Below are 21,604 nucleotides of genomic sequence, written 5' to 3'. Positions count from 1 at the left end.
ATGTTTCTTTGCCATGACATGCCTGGGCTCCCTTCCCCGACGTGAAGCCGGGCACCAGGCATGACTCCATCTACAGAAAATCGAACAAAGCCGGCTCACAGCTCCTAAGTCCTGTGCTCGAGGGCTCACTGGAGGTTCACAGCAAATAGCACAGAAAGCCTACTTTTCCCAGAGATCTTTTCCACAGCAATTTAAAAAGGCAATTATGAAATTATAGTACTAGAAGAATGAAAAGAATTAAGTTGCCCCAATCTAAAACCTAAATTTGTTCTTCCTCCCAGGTTGAGGGGAGAATTATTTGAGTACAGACAAAATACCATTTTCTTACTTCGTCTTTTCTTTGCTTGCTCTTCTTAAAGAAGATGAGGAAGAAATACTCCGTCCATAACCAATATCTGATGACTTATCTTCCATAGATGGAGGTGGAGAACTAAAATTTTATGTATTTGAATTATATACAAGTTAAAATACTTCATTTGTCAATATTGGATTTGTCCTACAAAACAGATTTTTTTTTCAGAAAATCATAATTGGAGATGACATTTAACAGTGATAGAATGAAAACATAAAGGAGAGGTGAAGGTAAGACAAAAAGAATATTGTTCATGAACTGGAACTGGAAATATTTTTATAAAATACATCACATAAAATAAATTATGACAGATATATAGGTATGCATGACCATTTTAAGGAAGCATTTTGAAGCTTTAATTTTTAGCTGTACTATTTACTTATTTTATAGTAAAAAAAAAACAAAAAACCTCTGGGCAGCAGTTAGAGTCCTGTAAACATAATTCGTTTTGGTTTGCTCCTATCTGCTTACACTTCCTTCAATTACTTCATGTTACCAGCATTGACTACAGAAATACATCTGGAATTGAGTGGTAAAAGGGAATCAAAGGAAAAACCACGTTGCCGGTGATTTCATGGCCTTTACTATGTCAGGCTATGAGTTTATGGACTGGTGTTCGTTTTCAGGGTGATGCCAAATACAGGGGGGCAAAAAGATACCGTCCTGGGAATCTTATATATTCATGTGATGATGTACAGACAAAAAGCATTATGCGCTTCCCTGCATCCCTCCTCCCCCAAGAGACTCACACGTCAGATTTACTGTTAACTAAGAGTACAGCACGTAGATCACTTGGTTCTTGTAAGCAGAGATCCTTCAAAGGCAAAAGTTTGGTGCCGGGATTTATCTACAGATAATTTAAGAAAGAAAAAGTAATATCCACATGGATTATATTGTTTTAAATGAATACTGATGTTCTCAGCTGTTTGAAGTAATATAATTTCGCACACACATATGCACAGTTAGAAAGAGGAACTTGAATTTGTGGGCATCTTGCCTCCAGTTCCCCACAATCTGTATTGCTTTATACTCTCAGCTGTTTCACACCATAATTATCAGTTTGGCCCCCAAAAGTAGTTGAGTTTGCAATGTAAACATAAGGGAATTTGCAATGTATGCAATGTATATATAAGGGAGAATTTGTTGTCTGTAAGAGTAACTGATTACTCAACAGATGACTAAAAATGTTGTGAGGATATGTAAAAATAGGTTAGTCCAGGTCCTATATTAGCAATTTTACCAGCCTGCTGAGGGGGGTTAGACCACACCACCTTCTGGGGTCTTTTCCCAGTCGTATTACAGTTAGATCCCTCTCTCATCCAAGATACTTTCCAGGATCCTTTAAAAATCAGACAGATCATGTTATTTTTCTGCCCACAACTCTGCCAAGTTTTCCTACTTCATTCAGAATAAAGGCCCAAATCCTTCCGATGGTCTACAAGACTTACATGATCTGGTCTCTACCTCTCTGATTTAGTCCTTACTGGTCTGCCCCTTGGTTCACTCAGCTACGGCTACACTGACCTTGCTGTTTTTTAAATATGCCAGGCATGCATATTCCTCTGCCTGGAAAGCTCTTCCCCCAGCCATCCCCACGCCTAAGTCCCCCAACCTTCTAGCTTTGGCTCACAGAGAGGGGAATCCCTCTCTGTGAGACCTCCCTGACCACAATTTCTAAAATCACGATGAACATCAACCCCAGTACCCACGCAGCACTATAGAACCCCCTTATCCTGCCTCTGCTCTACTTTTCCCCCCAAAGCTCCGATCATTTTGATCATGTGATATAAATTATTTATCTATTTGTCATGTTTACTGTTTATTGTCTATTTCTTCTCACTGGGGTGGTGAAAGTAGAGATCTAGGTCTTTTATTTACTGATATCTTCAAACCTACAATATTAGAAACTTAATATTTACTGAATGAAGGAATCAGAGAATTCTCTGAATTCACTGAATGAGACGGGCTTTCTTGGAGCAGTGATTTCTCAGTGGGGTGTGTGTGTGTGTGTGTGTGTGCGTGTATGTCTTATGATAGGTATGGTGGCGGCGGCAGCTGGGGAAAGCAGAAGGAAGAGCAGGAGTCAAGTTTTAGGCTAGTCATTTTTCATTATTCAGAATGTCTCGGGTCGCTTGGGTGGCTCAGTCAGTTAAGCGTCTGCCTTTGGCTCAGGTCATGATCCCAGGGACCTGGGATCGAGTCCCGCATCGGGCTCCCTGCTCAGTGGGGAGCCTGCTTCTCCCTCTCCCTGCCGCTCCCCCTGCTTGTGCTCTCTCTCTCTCTGACAAATAAATTAAAAAAATCTTTAAAAAAAATGTCTCTAAGGGCGCCTCGCTGGCTCCGCCGGTAGAGCATGTGACTCTTGATCTCGGAGTGGTGAGTTCGAGCCCCATGTGGTAGAGATTACTTAAAAAAAAATTAAAAAATTTAAAAATGTCTCCAATTCGATTACCATGATAGAGTGTTTCCTGCAAATACGGTTCAGCTATGTGATTCTTTCATGGCCCTATCTCCTCTGCTTTTTTGAATCAAACTGGTCCAAACTGGCTTTTGCTCCTAGCCTTGCCCATCCCAGGGCCTTGGGTCCTGCACCTGCCCGGCAAACAGAGCATTTGGCTTTTGCACTTCTGAGCTCTCCCTTCACCTGAGGCAGGGATGGCACTTTCTGAGACCTGTACCACTAGCTGCTTGTCCCACTCTGGGCTTATTTTTTTCCCCCTTTTCATTCCTCTTCCTGCACCCCTTCTGCCTGATCTCAGGGATTTTCAGTAACTCCTACATTTTTTTTAATGAAGTCTGTGGATCATATCTGTTTCCTAGATTTGCCTAAAGTGGCATTTGTAGATTTAAAAATTGTTTTCCTGTTCTCCTTATTGCTCTTGGTTTCCAGAAGAAAGGAAAATGCTGGCTTAAGCAGCAGTGCCAAAATGTCCTTAAGATTCTAATTTTTAGCTTCCCATTTCTCTTGACATTAACTCTGAATTCCACTGTATATTGTTTTTAAAATCAGAGTCAAAAATGCAGCTTAAATGACGTTCTTCTATATTACATTTAAAATTTGGTATTACAATTTGGCTCATTTCAATTAGATTATAATAAAATGAAACACTCATACTTCTATCCTTATCACTAAGGCTGGAATTAATAGAACAGAAAATGCTCCTTCTTTTCTATCTTCCCTGAAACTTGAGAGTAGCCTCAGCAAGCTGATTCTACTACAAGTAATCAGATTCTAGTTAAATTGTATTTCCCAGTCGTATTACAGTTAGATCCCTCTCACGCAAATGCAAGATCTTACAGCCAAAGTTAAGAATAAAGCTCTGATTCCCAAGTTTCTGCCTATAAAAATATACATTCTGTGAGGTGGTTAAAAAATTGCAATGTAATGGCACTGTGACTAAAGAAGAAATGATCATACATACTAAAATACAAATTAATGCTGTCACTTACCTGACCGTAATCATAGAATCCGTCACTAATTATGTTACTTGATGACAAATAGCCAGTCAGGCTATATTTCAGAGACAGGTAGTTGTTGAGCAATTTGTTATAAGCTGCCTCACTGAATTTATTTTTTCGACTTACTGATAGATTAACTTCTTCAAGGATATCTAAAGCCCTGTCAATAAGAGAAAAAAAGCATGATTTGCTTTAAACAAGCAATCCAATATTAAGTTCTCATTTATATACCCAGCCAAGACCCTGAATGAAGAATTGAGATGGAAAGGTTAAAGACATCTCACCCTTTCAGATAAAGTAATACTGACAGAATTGTGAAGATGAATCAGTCCTTTTTGAGAATATATATGCCATGTAGTGACTCATATTCAAACAGCTGAAAAGGACACTTTGATGGGGGGGGAAAGTTCTTCATTTAAAGCAAAATTAGTATTGGGTTCCAACTTTTTCAGCTAACCAGGCAATATGCAAACACAGAGATGGTTAGAAATAGGATGAGCCCATCAGTGGACCCTGGAAACCCTATTTGCCAGTACGCTAAGGCAACTCGCTCATCTGCTGCAGCTGGAGGACCTGCTTTGGTGGGTGGGTTAAATGCCTAATTCTGATGGAGAGGTTTGGGTGAAGGCAGGAGAAAAAGTAGATGCAGTCATGGCTCACCCATTTTATTTTCGCTTCAAAAGTGGAGAGACAGAGTTGCTGTCTAGCAATAGCAGAGGGGAGGGAAAGAGAGGCATTGATCAGGGTGAAAAGGTGGACAGGGAGATGGTAAAGATGGTTTTGTAAGGGTGCTGGGGAGATCTCCAGGTGGGGGGAATGGGAGGGGACCCCCCCCTCCCGCCCCGCCAGGCCGTCCCTTCCTAGGGAAGGTCCGCTGAGCCAGTCACAGGTCCCGAGGGCTCGGCCGCCTGTGAGCGGGAGTGTGGACTCTGCCTGACCTTCCTTGGGCCCAAAGAGTGCGCTCCTTCATCTTCTGCTCTTCATCTGAGCCGGAGACTCCAGGCAGCTCCACTCACCCAAGCCTGCATAATTCAACAGCCATCAGCTCATCGTTGGCGCAGACCATCACCGCCCAGCTGGCGTGCCTTCTCACTTCTGCATTCTTAGAGCGCAGGAGCTCCACCAGCGGCTCCAGGCCGCCTGAATTTCTTAACTGAACGTGGAAACCAAAAGTTTATGCATTGGGAGTACAGAATATAAACGCTGATGTTTTTTAAAAAAAAATCTCATTTGATTGTTAAACGATTTTAACTATGTAAGAACACTTTAGGATATTTAGATTTATTACATCTAGGGGGAAGCAGTCTATTACAAAACCTTAAAGACAGGAGCCCAGATTTCTGTTCAAGGTCAAGAGGAGGCCACAGGCAAATAACCGAGGGAGGTCACTGTGATTTTGCATGGAGGTCACTGTGATTTTGCATGGAGGTCACTGTGATTTTGCATGGAGGTCACTGTGATTTTGCATGGGAGGGAGACTGAGAACCTGTCCTCTTGCTCCCTGTGTTCATTCATTCTGCTCATCAATACTGACTGTTCATTTGGCCCTATGGTAGACAGAATGATGGTCCCCCAAAGGTGTCCTTTTCCCTGGAAGGGATTTTGCAGATGTGACATGTTAGTAAGTTTGAGATGGGGAGATTGTCCCAGGTAATCAGGTGGGCCCAATTTAGTTATAAGGGTCCTTATAAGATGGAGATATGGGTGCCTGGAGCTGAGAAAGGAGTCGTGTAGAAGCAGAGATTGGAGTAATACCCTTTGAAGATGGAGGAAGGGGCCACAGAAGGGATGGAGGTGGGTGGTAAAAGCTAGAAAGGGCAGATTTTCCCTCAAAGTCTCCCAAAGGAACATAGCTCTGCCAACACCTTGATTTTAACCCGTAAGACCTGTTTTCAGACTTCTGACCTCCTATACTATACGATAACAGATTTCTATTACTTTAAGCCACAATGTTGTGGTCATTTGTTACAGCAGTAATAGGGAATGAATCCGGTCCCCAAGGCTGGGCAGGAGGAATTGATACAGTGACATGCTACATGTCACTGGACACCGCCACCAAATCGTCAGTGTGGCCAAAGCAGTACCATAGCAATGCCCTAGAAGAAGACCAATTTTTGTTATCGCTGCACAGCGTCTTCTCTTCAATTCTCCAAGGAGTGAGGAAGAGATAAAAAAGAATAAGAAGAGAATTGGACAGAACTACATTAATTACATCGTTAAAGGAAATTCAAGTAATAAAGGTAATTATTCATGGATAAAATTATTCCAATCCGGAAAAAAAAAAAAAAAAAAGATTTGATAGAGCTCTTGTCATACTGCCTGAAATGCAATATTCTATCATCTGAACCTAGAGGACAAAAAAAGCATATTTTACCAGTTTCTATGTGTAGTATCTGAAGACAAGAGCCCTTATGGGGTATGATCCACTTGATTCAGATTCAGTGGTTTTCCATCAATGTCCAGTGACATTTTCTTCTCAGGGATCACACTTTAGTACATGTAACATTACAGCTTTAAAAAGTTTACTTGAAGCATCTTAGGCTTTAGCAAGTCAAATTTCTGAACATCTTTATTTCTGAGTATAATACAAGATAGTCTAACTCCATGTGTTCTTTTGGAAAAGATCTAATTCATTTATTAATTCCCTCACTCATTTACCCATTCATTTAATGACTGTTTATTAAGTATGCACTCTGTGCCAGGTATCTATTAATGGCATGGACACAGGGAAGAAAAACTCTCAGGTCATTTCCCTAAAGCCTCAAGGGGCTTATAGTCTTTCATACAAGAACCATATATGCAAAGCAGAAGACAAGGGAAGCATGCATAGGGTGTAAGGGAAGCATAGAAGAGGATGCTCCCTAGCTTGAGGGCTGAAGAAAGGTCTCATGGAAGACAGAATGGCTGACATGGGTTTTGAAGGAGAAGTGTGATTTTATCAGGTGGACAAAAGTGAGAATAGTTTTCCAACAGGAGAAATCAAAGACATATAAATAAGAGAACAGAGCATATGGACAGAATTACAAATGGTATCGTATTTCTGGAGAATGGAGTTAGGCCTGGGAAGAGGCTTCAGGCACAGGTGGGTAGGTGTGGGTCATTGGGAGCCCATGCGCATCACGCTAAGCAGCTCAACTTTTCCTCTGGGGCAATGGCGCGCCACTGGGGACTTGCAGTGACGTGATGAGGGTCATATATTTGAAAGATCAGTCTGGAGGCAGTGTGGGAAGCAGGGGTGGCAGGCGTAGGGAGAGCAGGAGACTCAGCTGCAATATTCCTGGAAAGAGACAGACTATTCTGCAGACTGCATTGAGGTAGGACCAAAACGCTTTGATCGCTGTGTTGCCGAAGCCTAGCATAGTCCCTGACACAGAGTAGATGGTAAATAAACATCTGGTAGTCTTGGGGCGCCTGGGCGGCTCAGCCAGTTGGGCGTCCAGCTCTTGGTTTCAGCTCAGGTCCTGATGTCTTGGGTGGTGGGATCGAGCCCCCTGTTGGGCTCCTCACTCAGCAGGGAGTGACGCTTAAAAGCTTGTCGAGTGCTTAGCACAGTGCTCACTGCCTAGTAAGTGCTCAGTAAGTGTTAGCTATTGTTATTTATACTGGAGGGAGAGGAACAAAGCCCTAGGCTGTTTGGAGAGTGCCGCCTGACAAGTAAATGTGACAAAAGCAAGAGAAAAAAGCATGTTTGTAGGTTTACATTACCTTTTTGAATAGAACCAAAGACACTTTTATATGATACACTTGTAAAAAAAAAGCAATTCTATGTTTTTAAAACTTTGAAATATACAAGGAACACAGGAGTATGTGGAACCCATGTGTATAATGTAACGCACTGTAGTAAAGGCACGCCTGTTTGTCTACCGCTCAGCTTAAGAAATGACGAATTTAAATGACCTTGAACCCCTGTTTTTTCCTCTCAGTTACATCCACTCCCTTGATCCCTCAAGAGGATTTCTTGAATTTGGGGTTAATCATTCTCTACCTTTGCCTTTATAGTTGCAACGTACATGTATGTTTATCTAAACAATATATTGCTTAGATTTGTATACTTTCGAGTGCTACATAAACAGAATCAGAAGTTGTATTCTTCTGCAATTTGATTTTGCTCAGCATGGCTTGAGATTCATCTCTGTTGATGTCTGTAGCTATAGTTCATTCATTTTCACGGATGTGAAACTCCATTTTATGAATATACCACAAATTTATTTACCCATTCTCTTAAAATACTAGGCAATTGGTGTGTTTCCAGTTGTTTAGATATTATAAACAATGCATCTGGTGCACAGAGGCAAGAGACTGTTTTAGCTGTATAACTTAGAAACAGAACTGCTGGATTATACCGGATTATAGGACATGCTCTTCTTTGCTAGGTAATGCCAATTTCTTTTCCAAATGTTGCACCAATTTAATAATTTAATTTTTTAGAGTAGTTTTAGGTTCACAGCAAAACTGAGCAGCAGGTACAGAGATTTCCCCTACTCCCTGCCCCTACACATGAGCAGCTTTCCCATTATCAACATCCGTTGCCGGATTGGTACATTTGTTACAACTGATGAACATACACTGACACATTATTATCACCCAGAGTCCATGGTTGAAGTGTTGCACCGATTTCGAAGGCTCTAAATGATGGGTAGGTTCAAACACTTGAAAATGTTTCAAATTAATCCACCCAGAGGTAGGGACCAGAAAAATGAGAGAACAGACGTTATTAAAGCTCTCACCTCTGTCCGGGCCTCAACATCGCATGCGGTTGCAGCCACCACGAGAGCCGCTTTGCTCTGCACGGTCGTGTTTGCAGACCGGAGAGGGCTGATGAGGGCGTGCATGACATCGTGGTTCTGTATGCTCACACGCAGGGGCTCCTGCATTGCCATGTTCGCTAATACTGTAGCAGCGTTGGAAATGGCTCCATCTCGTTTACTGGACAGCATGTTTATTAATGGATCAATACCATCAGCTTCAGCAGCAGCACTGGGTAAATGGAGGAGAAATGAATGTCATTCATCCGAGTTCAAGAAATTGTCTTTGTAGTATACAACGGAGCTTATTAAACAAATGAGTACATAAATACGGTTTTAGAAAGAAATTAATTTACAATGCAATGAACCCAGACTTGATGTGCTAGTGATGTAAGTGGAGTCTGGGAAAATGTCAGTTGAGAATGAATTTAAATAACCCTTTTCTTACTTCTACAGCTTGTAGTTATAGAAAAATGCATGACTTCTTAGAAACTCTCCTACAGCTGTTCATTTTTTTTAACTCAGTGGTACTTACAAGACAGGAATTCTATTCAAAGAAAGCAGATTAAGATATTCTCAACCAGTAGGAAAACAGAGCTTTATTTTTATTTTATTTTAGCTTATTTATTTATTTTTTAAGAGAGGAAGAGAGAGAGAACCTTAATCTTAATCTGGGCATGGAGCCTGACCTGGGGCTCGATCTCACAACCCTGAGCTCAGGCCCTGAGCCAAAATCAAAAGTCAGATGTTTAACCCAACTGAGCCACCCAAGTGGCCCTAGGAAAACAAGACTTTAAATAGGGGAAATGAGTGAGTGGGAGATGCTCCTGGTTTAAGTTAAAACTCTTTAGCTCATCCTCCCCATCTTTAAAGGAGGTTGTTAATTGTAGGCAGAGGTTAACACATTTGAAGCCAGCAAAACATTTTGGAGATAAATGCTGCTTTTACAAATTAAACATCAAAGATCAAAGTCCTAATATTGACATAATAACTAGTTTTAGTAATGTAGGCATATTCAGTTGTTAAATTTCCTATTTCTGCTATAAAAAGACCACGATTATCCATAAAATATATTAATAGTCTCACAAGTAATAAGCCTACACCTCTTTTTAAGAACGCCATACTGGGGCGCCTGGGTGGCTCAGTCGTTAAGCGTCTGCCTTCGGCTCAGGTCATGATCCCGGGGTCCTGGGAACGGGCCCCACATTGGGCTCCCTGCTCTGTGGGAAGCCTGCTTCTCCCTCCCCCCCCCACCCCGCTTGTGTTCCCTCTCTCGCTGTATCTGTCTCTGTCAAATAAATAAATAAAATCTTAAAAAAAAAAAAAAAAGAACGCCATACTTTCTATAGTCCTTGCTTTCTAATCACTTAAAAAGCTCATAAAGTAGTGAAAATAAAAAAGGGTATCATTTTAACAAGAGGAAGATGATTTAATTATGTTCTTTAATATTTGGAATTCTTTCAAATAAGAGATGTTCCAAGCCATAAGATTATACAGAGCATCTTAGTTTCAAAGGAAGACCCCAAACTCTGTGTTAAAAACCCATTTATATCATCATGGGAATAGAGGTAATCAAGACAATAAAAAAACATACCTGAGACTCCAATAATATGAACATCCCTTTAAGGTTTATATCTGACACATTTTTTTCCACTTAAGATCATATTAAGAACCAAAACTGAAAACAACAAGTGAGACTATATGATTCAGCCCATCACCCTGTATTCTGATGAATATTCTGATAATTAAATTTAATTTGGTAGTCACTTAAATTTGCTGATTGTGAAGAAGTGACAATCTCAAAAACAGAGGTTATCACAACTGTCCGAGAGAGGGCACAATGTAAATGAAGCGTCCCGGAGGAGAAAGGAAGCTGTGATTGTCACTCAGAGTAGCTCTGAAGTGGACTGAACAACAGCAGCTGGGAAGGAATGAAATGACGAAGGCGGCCACTCTGGGGAATGCTGGGCTCCGTTGGTGTTAACCCTGAAGGCACCTCCCACCCTGTTTTGAATAAATCCGTCCAGAAAACACACTGTATTGATATGAAGGCAAAATCAGAGTTTGGTTCCATATCTTCCCATACCCTAGTCCTTGGTATATATTTAATCCTTCTTGTGGTGTCTCCCATTCCTTTCCTAGGAAGGCATCCCTTTAAAATTTGGTTAGATGACACGTAAGCAGAATTTGTTTCTATAAAAATATTGGTAAGAAGGGCCTGCATCTCACTATGATAGCTGGAGGGCCAGAACTTGCTCTCCTTTCCTAGAGGACAAAATAAACACTCTTAAGATAATCTTACTTTTACTTTTAATTCTCTCCTACCATTAATCAAACGGTGGTCATTTGACTGTATGAGTAAGGAAAAATTTGGAGGCTCTAGTGTATTAGTTTCTCAGAAACTTCTCGTATTTTTACTTAGAGTGGAAATATTGAATTTTTTAAAACTGCCAGCAAGGATTTTAAATTATGCATATTTTCTAATTAATATGAGACGTAAACCTGCTCAAAAATAATTTTATTTCTTTGACTTATTTTTCAGGCACTGAACGCAATTGGTCCCTTCAACCAAAATACTCTGTAGTTTGTAATCATTGCAAACATTCCTCAGTTAGAAGGCACGATGCCTTTTGTCACTTAGTGATTTTTCCTTTGACAAGGTTCACCTTTCAAAACATCCTGGAGAATCAGGGAGGAGAACACAGTGGAGGTGTTTCATTGTAACCGTGACAGAAACTACAAGTATTATAGGTAAGTGCATACTAGTACATTCTCCAGGTCTGTGTCTTTTGTATGTTTCAGGGGTTTTCTGGAAAATTTAAGTGAATACATAGGATCCCACTTTGTCATTTCAGTTTATCTTATTTATTAAAAAAAAAAAAAAAGGGCTGCGAGATACCGAATTTTCATCAGATGCGCCTCTGCTCACAGCTTTGGTGCTTGGGTTTGCTTCCTCCTCTCTCCTGGACAAAGGCATATTTTGCCTTGATTCATTTCTATCTCTGCCTTCTGCTCTTTTCTGTGCTTTTTATGAACCAGTAAAGAGAAGTACATAAAATCCTAGCTGGTTAAGGAACCGAAGATTCTAGTACACAGTGGAATACAGCTTTTACTAAATTGAACATAACCGCCAGCACCAAAAGACAAATCGTACGTGTGCAGCTGGGAGAACAATTTGCATTGTGTGTACATACCTGCCCATAATGTGCTGTGTGCAGTCTAGTTAGGTGTGAAAAGCATAACCAAGATTAAGTTATTATGGTGGAAAAAAATCAAGCTATTATTCTTACCTAAGAAAACCTAATTTCATTCTAGAAATAGAGCACAGAATTTACATTTTTTTTAAAAAAAAGAACTGCATTAATTTTGTGTTTCAAACCCAAGACATTCTGTTTTATTTTTCCCTGTATCTGATATGTACACAGGCTGGAGCCTGTCATATTTTAAAAACACATTTCCGTTTCCTAGATAGTATGGCATTATCCAAATGAACGGGACAGAAGTCAAACTGCTTTGTTACAAAATCCAGAATTATAGGGCCATATGTCATCATGATAATCTGAAAATATTTTGATTCTTACTATCGTGAACCTCCATCAGTTGGAGTTTAATCAAGTAAGAGTTCAAAAAACTAACTAAAACCCAAATATGGTAAAGTATAAAAACATCTGTTTATATCATTTGATATATGTAAACAGAAGTGAAGTTCGGCACGTCATGTGTATCCAATTTATTACCAAGTCCTAACTCTTTTCCGCTTCCCTATTTCTCCAATCTCTCTCTTGTCTCCAGCTCCATCTCTCCTATCTAATCCAGTTCATTAATCCCTTGTGAATTGATGTGCTCTTCTAACAGGTCTCTCCTCCCCCCCCCCCCCCACCGATTCTTTCTCCAACTTTTAGCTAACGTGATCTTTTAAAATAATAATCAGATTATTATATACATCATACACATCATCAGATTTCTCCCCTCCTTAAAATGTTTCTGGTTTCCCATTGCTCAGGGTGAAGCCCTAAATTTACCACATGGCCTCCAAGGCCCTGCACGAGCCCACCTGCCTCCCCCACCAGCACACGCCCCCTCACCTCTCCCTGTGGCTTTGTGCTCTGGGCCTCTCTGCGACCTGCAACAGGCCAGGCTCTGGCTTACCTCTGGGTATTCCCATATGCCTGCCGTTCTTACTTCCTGAGGAACTCTTCCCCCGGATAATTCCCATTCACCTTGCCAAGCTCAGCACAAATGCCTCTTCCTCAAGGAAGCATATCTTGACCCTCAAACTAGATACCAGGTCTCTTTTCCCCATGAGCTCAAGATCATTTGTTTGCTAAACATATATACATTTTTTAAAATGATGTTTTGGCACAAATGGTCACACAGAACGGCAACAATCTTGAAATACTATGTTATAGAAGCTTGTTGTGGAAAGGAGTTTACCACAAAGCTTTTTGGTTAAATCCCTGAGACCCACAATGAAAAAGCACTTACAGCAGGGGCACTAAGAACGTGGTTAAGGAAAAATACAATGACTGTGCACACATAGTGTCTGTTTACAGCTCGCTGAAAATACTATGTGATTTCATGTGAGTGTGTCTTTGCATTCACGTTTTCTCTGCCCAAAAGTCCCGGCCCTACCTGTCCACACCCCTTTCCCCAGGGAACTGTAGCTCACCCTTCAAAAGCCGCTCAACTGCCCCTTCCTGTGCGGTCATTCTTGTCCATCCCCACCTCTCCTTTTTACTCACACCTTCCTTTTGCTATGTCTACACCTGGTCCCCACTTCTTAGAGGCAGGGCTTGAGTCTCATTCATATCCCCGGTGCTGAGAAGATCAATATATTTAAATTGACTTGACTCCACTCAAGGGGAGCGATGAAGAAAACCTCAGTAGGAGTCGAGAGAGGGTGAGGGAAAAATACCCAGTTCAGCTTTACATTTGCAAGAAGGCATAGGGCCCAACACAATTGAGATCTCTGCTTGTAGCACTTACAGCTGCTCTCCCCATCCCCAACACTTCCCTATTTATTTAGTGAAGCAATTTTTATACAGAGTTTAGGGAATGACATCTTGCACTTTAGACCACGTCTTAGGGATATGTCCTTTATATACCAAAGGATGTCCCTATTTTGTCTTTGCAGACACGGTCGACTCTATTTGGGTCGCGTCATCAGATGACACTTATTTGGTACTTCTCAGAAAACCTTTGTTGCACTTCGGAGGTTCACATTTACCCCATCTGCAAAGGCTGGTTACATGAATCAAGGGTGACCTTGGGCAGTACAGAAATCTGTTTAACAGAGCCCACATACAGGGTAATATGTGGAACCCGATGGAACAGATGGTAATATTGGCAATCAGAACCTTGTTTGTTAACAGTGATTACAACCATTCCCACCAGCATGACTTTTCATATGTCTCGGCGAGGTTTGTCACACCAAGGAAGACATACTGGCAGCAGACTCGCTGCAAGTGGTCAGGAGAGGTGCTCAGGCAGCGGGCGCGGGGGGCGCACGTGTGAGCCTTGTCAGCTGCCCGTGAGCCTACACAGGTGCGTGGGGCTGGGGCGCTGGCCGGGATGATAAACGGGTCTACTGGTTGTCACAGCCAGATTTGGAATGCTGTGACAGGATTCCTGACTCTCGTTCCAGCCAATTTTTCAACAAAAGTAATGATCCAAGAAGTCGAGTGTGTTCGTTAAATTGATCAATTTCTGACTACATCCAAAACAACCATGACCCTGCCGCCAGCCCCACAGTGGCAGAAGAATGGGATGTTGGCCCCCAACTCTGGCCGAACTCCACGGCTGACAAAAGTAGCCAAGAGAATTTTCTCCTTTGAAAGAAATATTATTTAAAGAAGCTGATCAGTAGTTAAGGGAGAGGATCACAATTAACTGTAGGCAAATGCTTAAAATGAAGGGTTTTTTAAGTAGCATGTAATTATTAAAGGAAAACCCAGCCAGGAAAACAAATGCATGCAGTTTTACATCCTATTGCAAAATAGGGAGAATGCAAAAAAAAAAAATGTTTTTTTAAAGTATGTGACCTAATTGTTTCCCTCATATTGATGTATCTCAGTGGCATAATTTTGAGACTTTCAGAGTGTGCTCTTCTGCTACGGTTGCTATGACGTCATGGTTTCTAAAGAGAGCGCGGCCAGTTGCGAAGAGACTAACTAGTCCGTGCTAACCCAGCACCTCCACAAACAGCGTGCAGGTTTTTGTTACCAATTATGAGGCAGTCAGTCAAAGTCTAGGGAGATCAAATGTAATTTTCTTACAAGTGACATGGAATCCTTATTGACCTATCTGCTCAATCACAATCCTTCACTTCCATACATACCACCTTCTGTTTTGAGAGCTGGAATGCCTGCCAATAATTAACTAGCTGCCATCAGGAAAGAACAACCGTCTTCATGTTACATGGCTGATTTGTCTCCCGATAAAATAGGAATATTGGTCAAGGTGTTGGAATACTCATAATAAATGGCTTTTGCAGTTACTGAATGTTTCTGTTTAGCCTGGAAATCAGCCTATTTACGTATCTGCATGTGACAAGTGACGCAATCCCAAAGTAATTAGAGGTACCATTGTTTATTTTCTTCACTAAATAATAAGGACGCTGCATGCTTTCTTGCAACAGCACATCAAAACCCCTGGCACTTGCCCGGCTGCCTTATTCTCGTCAGCTCTAATGTCCCCTCTTTGGAGAGGCTGTCTTGGACGAGCTTTATGTCATCCTCCCTGACCCCTTTCACAACCCGGTGTCATGCATGCTCCTCTCTAGGACATTGTGCTGCTTTATTTAATTGATACTGTTATCTCTTCTCAAATTACCTTCTTAAAATTACTCCCTATGGTCCGACTCCCTGTGCGAAATGTAGGTTTCATGACAGCAGTCTGATGGAACCTTCGATGTGCTCCCCACAGTATCCCTGCAGCCTAGAACAGTGCCTAGACATAAAGAACCCCCAAGAAATGGAGAAAGAGTTACAAAAGAAACCTAAACTCTTAACTGCCTTCACCTCTGAGATAAAATGATAAAAGTGGTAAAGAGTGATCCCAACTAGTTCCTAGTGGAAGTTGTGCTCAAGACTCCCTATGATACTGGATAGAGGTAGTTACTCAGATGCACAAAATGTAACAGATAATCTAGGCTCGCTTTTCTTTGTTCTGTAGTTAAGAAAGATAACATTTAGAGAGACTAAGACTTGCTCGTGAGGCAAGTCAATCAACCAACACAGGATTAAAACACTGGTGATCTGACTTTTAGTCTATAACCTTTTTTCAATCATCCCTCTCTGAAGCTTTAAAAAGTGTGGTGTTTTCTAGAAAAAAAAAAAAATCCAGGGAATGAGAAATGAGGCAGGCCAGTTTGATATATAGCATAGTGGGAAATTCTTACTAACCAATGGATATATTTTTTCCCTTTTCCTTATTCTCCTTACAGAAGGAGGGGGAAGGAGAGGAAGGATAACGGAAAGGAAGCTGGGAGGAATGGAGTGGTCCTTATTATTTAGGAAGGAAAGGAGGAAATGAAGATTCACCCCTCGGGAGGGGCCGACTGGAGTTCCAGGAGCCCTGGGCAGGCCAGTCTGGATTCAGAGATCAGGAAAGCAAAGAAAAGCATTTTGGTGAAGATCTGGAGAAGTTCAGACTCAGATACTAAGCAGGAGGCAGAGAGAGAGAAAAGTTGCAGGAGTGGAGACTAGGAGTTTCAACTCCCACAAACTCCCTATGGTTGTGCATAGCGGACTACCTTGGGGTGTGTCCACCCCGCTGCCATGACCCTGGGCAAAGACTGTTCCTCTGTTTCCTCATCCGCAAAGTGGACCTAACAATTATCCCTGCTTCATGGGACTGCTTCGAGGATTTAATAATATATTCCATTTCAAGTATCTAGCTCAAAGCCTGGCCCACACACCCCAGTTCTCACCATCACCACTGTCTGCTATATTCAGTGAGCCACAAGGCAGAGATTTTCCTATATCCTATCTCGAATTTTTGGACCATGGAAAAATATCGTATTTCCAAATTTGCATGTGTGTATGAAATTTTCATTTTCAGACAACTTTTCAGCGAAGTGGTCAAACCTCCAACACCTGCAGGGCTAGAGCTGTGACAGTTTCCTCGGGAGTCCCACCCAAGTCTTTCCCATTTAGGTGCAGCCAGTGAGTAATAAAGGCCATTTCCAGAGAGAAAAAAAAAATCACAGAAAATGACTAATATAAAAAGTCAAGGATGAGTAAAAATGGAATTTATGTAGGTTTTAAGTACTGCTTCAAAGTGAGAATGTGAGAGAAAAAAATCACACAATAATTTGAAAATTTTCTATGAAAATCAATAATGTTAGAAATCAAACCTGAGGGCGCCTGGGTGGCTCAGTCGTGAAGCGTCTGCCTTCAGCTCAGGTCATGATCTCAGGGTCCTGGGATCGAGCCCCACATCGGGCTCCCTGCTCCGCGGGAAGCCTGCTTCTCCCTCTCCCACTCCCCCTGCTTGTGTTCCCTCTCTCGCTGTCTCTCTTTCTGTCAAATAAATAAATAAAATCTTAAAAAAAAAAAAGAAATCAAACCTGAAAGGGGTACCAGAAACTTTAAGATAAGAATATGCAAATGTCAGTCTCTGCTCTCTGGGTAATAAAAGCAGCACAGACAATTTTCTAATTGAACATTTCATGGGATCCCCACAGCCTCACGAAACTAGTAGCCAATAAATTTTAAACTGTGAAGGTCGACTAGGCAACAACTAACACAAAATGGAGATATGGAATCAACCTGTTTTATTGTAATATCCAGCTTTTCACTGTATATCTTTCTTCAAATCCAGTATGATTTTTCCAACCTACTACAGCCTGTGTTACAACAACATTCTCTCAGGCAGAGAAGGAATCAAGGCGCTAACAGGTAGAAATGAAAAATATCCATTCAGTAAACTTGGATGGAAATAATACAAGAATAAATTTTAAGTTTACCACAAAGACTCTTCCCATTTATTTGATCTATTAACTTCAGAAGCCTTTTAAAATAGTAAATAAACACTTTAAATTCTTTGAGATATCATCCTTAATACAAAAGTTTAAAACATCCTTATACAAAACTGAATTTCCTAAAAGGTTATGAAACTAACTCAGTTATCTTGTAGGATGCTCACATTGTGAGCATTCTAATTCAAAGGAGGTAGCATCTTACAGCAAAGTGATACTAATAAGAATTTTAAAACAAAATAATCTTTTCTATTATACAAAGTCAAGAGCAAAAAATCAGCTCTAGAGAGACTACAATAACCATGAGATTAACTAATGCTGTCCAAGCATATGCTATTAATCCTATATGGTTATATAGCACAGCAGATATTCAGTCACCAGAACAATGAATGTGTCAAAACATTTTAAAGTGACTGCACCTTAAAAGGGACCAAAGACAAATGTAAGCATCTATTAACACATTTAGCAGGAGAATATTCTTTCTTCAAAAGCAACACAATGAAATGCTTACGAGATGACAATATTTTAATAATGTTTTAAAATATTATTTTAGATGCACCAGAGAGTGTTTCAAATTAAATTATTGTGCCTTTCATTAAAATTCAGAGCAATCTTTCCATTGCCTTTTTTGCCCCTCCCCCAACTTCCTTCTTAATGACCACTAGGGGTCAGTATGAAGACACAGTTCCCTTCACAGCAGTGAAAACAGAGCTCTGGAAACATTTTCCTGGTGAAAAACCCTTACGCAACAAAGACAATAACTGTACAGCTTTGGCATTCTGAAGTCCAACCGATACATCAAGCCTGTAACATGAGTTTGCATTTTTCATGAGACTGCATTTTAATTTTGTAAATCACAGTGGATTAGTTCTACAGTCGATGTTTCTTTAATAGCAAAGTATTCAAAGTGACAAGATTACTTACTCTAAGTGTATATGTGTGAACTGGCCAAGAAGTATGTTCTAGAACAGACGGTAAAATTTATTTTCAAAGGGTGAGATTACACGACTCTTGGCCATCTCAAAGCCATACATCCCATCTCTTCCCATAGAGGAACAGAGATGGAAGTGAAGCTTGTGGTGTTTTGCCAACTTTAGGGGAGACTGTTTTTTTTCTCCTTCAAAGTGACTGTCCTCGTTGGGTGCACAATAGCTTCGAGTGCATAATATAGCCAATTCTAAGACATTGCATTAGTCTATATATTTAAGTCTACAAATTAAAAGAAATACTTGTAGAAATAAATATACAAATATATTACCTTCCCCCAACTCTATTTAATGGGGTGAGAATGGAAAAAAAAAAAAAAAGCTTTGAGAAGTGCTTTCTATACAATACTAGAGAGACTTAACATTCCAAGAAATGACTTATGGTCAGGCTCTCCCCGGACAATGCCCAGTGACCGATAGGGAGTTGGGTCATGGTGAACAGATGAAGTCCTGCCTTTTCTTGAAGTGCTGTATAAAGTTCTGTACATGGCACACCTTTCAAATGGTTTCTCTACGCCTTACGTGGCTTTCTTAGGCATGGTACGCCATGAATAATTCTACTATTCAGTCAATGCTTTATTTCTACGTTAGTGAAGAGAAATATTAATACTGATAATACAAAATGACAGGTTATCCACAAATAATAAAGAACATTCAAAAGTTTCCAAAGTACTCAAACACACATCCATATAATTTGGGGGCATTGTGTCTCTTTCTGGAATCCCTTTGAGGTATACTCCTTACTCATCTCCTCATTTCCTTTTTTGTGGTCCTGACCATAGGTCACACAATAGCAGATGGGTCCCTACAAAAGAGCTTTGTCTCTAGGGGCCCCTAGGTGGCTCAGTCAGTTAAGTGTCTGCCCTCGGCTCAGGTCATGGTCCCGGGGTCCTGGGATCGAGCCCCATGTTGGGCTCACTGCTCAGCGGGGAACCTGCTTCCCCCTCTCCTCCCCACTTGTGTTCTCTCTCTCTCTAAGTAAATGAATAAAATCTTGAAGAAGAAGAAGAAGAAGAAAGAAGAAAGAAGAAAGAAGAAGAGCAGCTTTGTCTCTGGTATTATGAAGGCCTGCAGTGGCCCAGCAATCAACTTTTTGTTTGTTTAAGTAACCACTATATGTGCTGTCATTTAGAACTTACTTAACTCACTGCTGTTGCGGAAAGCGAAGAAGGGGTATAAGAAATAAAAAATAAAAAACAAAGAAATGGAGATTAGAAGGTCTCTAAGCTTGGGCAAAATCACCCAGTTGTTCATGGAGAGAACATGGAATAAGTATGAAGAATCAGGAGTTAGTATGATCTATGAATAAACAATAGAGACTTGATTATGTATTTTCTACAGCAAAACCACAGTTTGTATTTACTTATCTATGGGTATTAATTGTATTATTACTTTTTATGTTTTTATTTTATTCATTGTCTTATTTCCTAAAATAACTATCTTTTGAGAACTATGTAGTCACCAACCATACTATTTTCTAATCTTTTCATAGTTTACTAATAGCCAAAATTTACTTAGTGTTGGCAAGGAAAATGAAAACCACAGAACTCTTTTTATTCTTAGGACAACTCAGAAACTCTAATTCTGATCAGATCCAACAGATGGCAGTGATGTTATAAATTAACAGTTTAAAATACTCCTATAATATGTAGAATCTGCCCCTCAGAAGAATGTCAACCAAGAATATTTCTCTCGGTATTTGCATAAATAATGTACAGCTTTGATATGAATAATTGGATAGAAGAGTACAAGGTAAATATCACATGAAATTTCGCTGAAATGGTATTTCCTGTATCAAAAATCAACAACTTTCTCCTTTCTAAAAAGTATTATAAATTGAGAATTGTCAGAAAGATTAGCAGTGAACCAAGAAAGGGTAACAGTGTCCAGAGTAACTAAGGGGGTTACATTTTTTTTAAGATTATTTATTTTTAGGGAGAAAGAGGGCACATGCATGTGAGCCCCGGCGGGGGGTGGGGTGGGGGGTGGGGGGCGGGTAGGAGCAGAGAGAGAGGGAGAGACTCTTTAAGCAGGCTCCTTGCTGAGAGCAGAGCCTGACGCAGGGCTCGATCCCACCACCCTGAGATCATGACCCGAGCCAAAACCAAGATTTGGACGCTTAACTGACAGAGTCACCCAGCCACCCCAATGGGTTACATTTTTATATAAAAATTCATTATTGCTCTTTGGTTTCTATTTTCACTTATTTTTTCCTATGGGGTTGTCTTAGCCTTCTCACTTTTTATTTATTCACTTAAAAAATAATTTTACTTTTCTTTCTCCTCTATCACTTTAAATAAGTGAATCTGGTTGGGACACCTGCGTGGCTCAGTTGGTTAAGCGTCTGCCTTCGGCTCAGGTCATGATCCCAGGGTCCTGGGATTGAGTCCCACTTCTGGCTCCTTGCTCAGCGGGGAGCCTGCTTCTCCCTCTGCCCACTGCTTCCCCTGCTTATGCTTGTTCTCTCTCTCTGACAAATAAATAAATAAAATCTTAAAATAAATGAATGAATGAATGAATCAATCTGGCTGTTCTTGTCCTTTTTTCCTACACCTCCAAACTGTTATTTTTATTTGTGTTTGTGGCCTTACCATGTTTTTATCCACTTTAAGTGATTTTTACCCTGAAGATAATAAAGAATGAGAAGTATGACTAGAAAACTCTTAGAGGTGTGTTTCCACGGCTGCTTCTGTGATTCCAATTATGTAAAAGTGAACACACAAAACAATAGAGATGATCGCTTTCTGTTTGAAGTTACGGGCATTGGTTGATGTCAGACAGACCTGTTTTTTCACTGTCCTGTTGCTTTCCATTGTATTTTGGGTAAGTCCACTTCCCCCAAATGCCTACTCTGCAGTGGGCACTATTCTAGATGCTTGGTAGGCATCAGCGAATTAAACAGACAAAGGCACTTCCTTCATGGGTGCTGGTCAGAGGAGGGTTGGGGACAGAAAATAAATAACAAACATAATGAGTGAGTTACACAGTATGTTAGAAAATCATAAGTGCGATGGAAAAGGGGCAGCAGGGAAAGAGGTTTGAGAAAAAGTGTGTGTGGGTGCAACAGTAAACAATGTGGTCA

At 40.7% G+C, this 21,604-nt stretch overlaps 1 protein-coding gene across 2 annotated transcripts in view; it reads right to left on the bottom strand.

Moving 5' to 3' along the window:
- The window catches only part of ARMC3 (armadillo repeat containing 3), an 89,435-nt gene that overhangs the window by 20,126 nt on the left and 47,705 nt on the right, over positions 1–21,604 (bottom strand). For both annotated transcript variants that reach the window (XM_036092619.2, XM_078075221.1), the window contains 5 exons: positions 8,539–8,788; positions 4,828–4,964; positions 3,803–3,971; positions 1,102–1,199; positions 329–430 (listed from right to left, as the gene is read on the bottom strand). In XM_036092619.2, the coding sequence (XP_035948512.2) occupies positions 329–430; positions 1,102–1,199; positions 3,803–3,971; positions 4,828–4,964; positions 8,539–8,788 (756 nt within the window). The remainder of the gene's footprint in view (positions 1–328; positions 431–1,101; positions 1,200–3,802; positions 3,972–4,827; positions 4,965–8,538; positions 8,789–21,604) is intronic.

This window comes from Halichoerus grypus, chromosome 6 (assembly GCF_964656455.1).
Source record: "Halichoerus grypus chromosome 6, mHalGry1.hap1.1, whole genome shotgun sequence".
Classification (NCBI taxonomy): domain Eukaryota; kingdom Metazoa; phylum Chordata; class Mammalia; order Carnivora; family Phocidae; genus Halichoerus; species Halichoerus grypus.
This window is presented reverse-complemented; position numbering and strand designations above follow the sequence as displayed.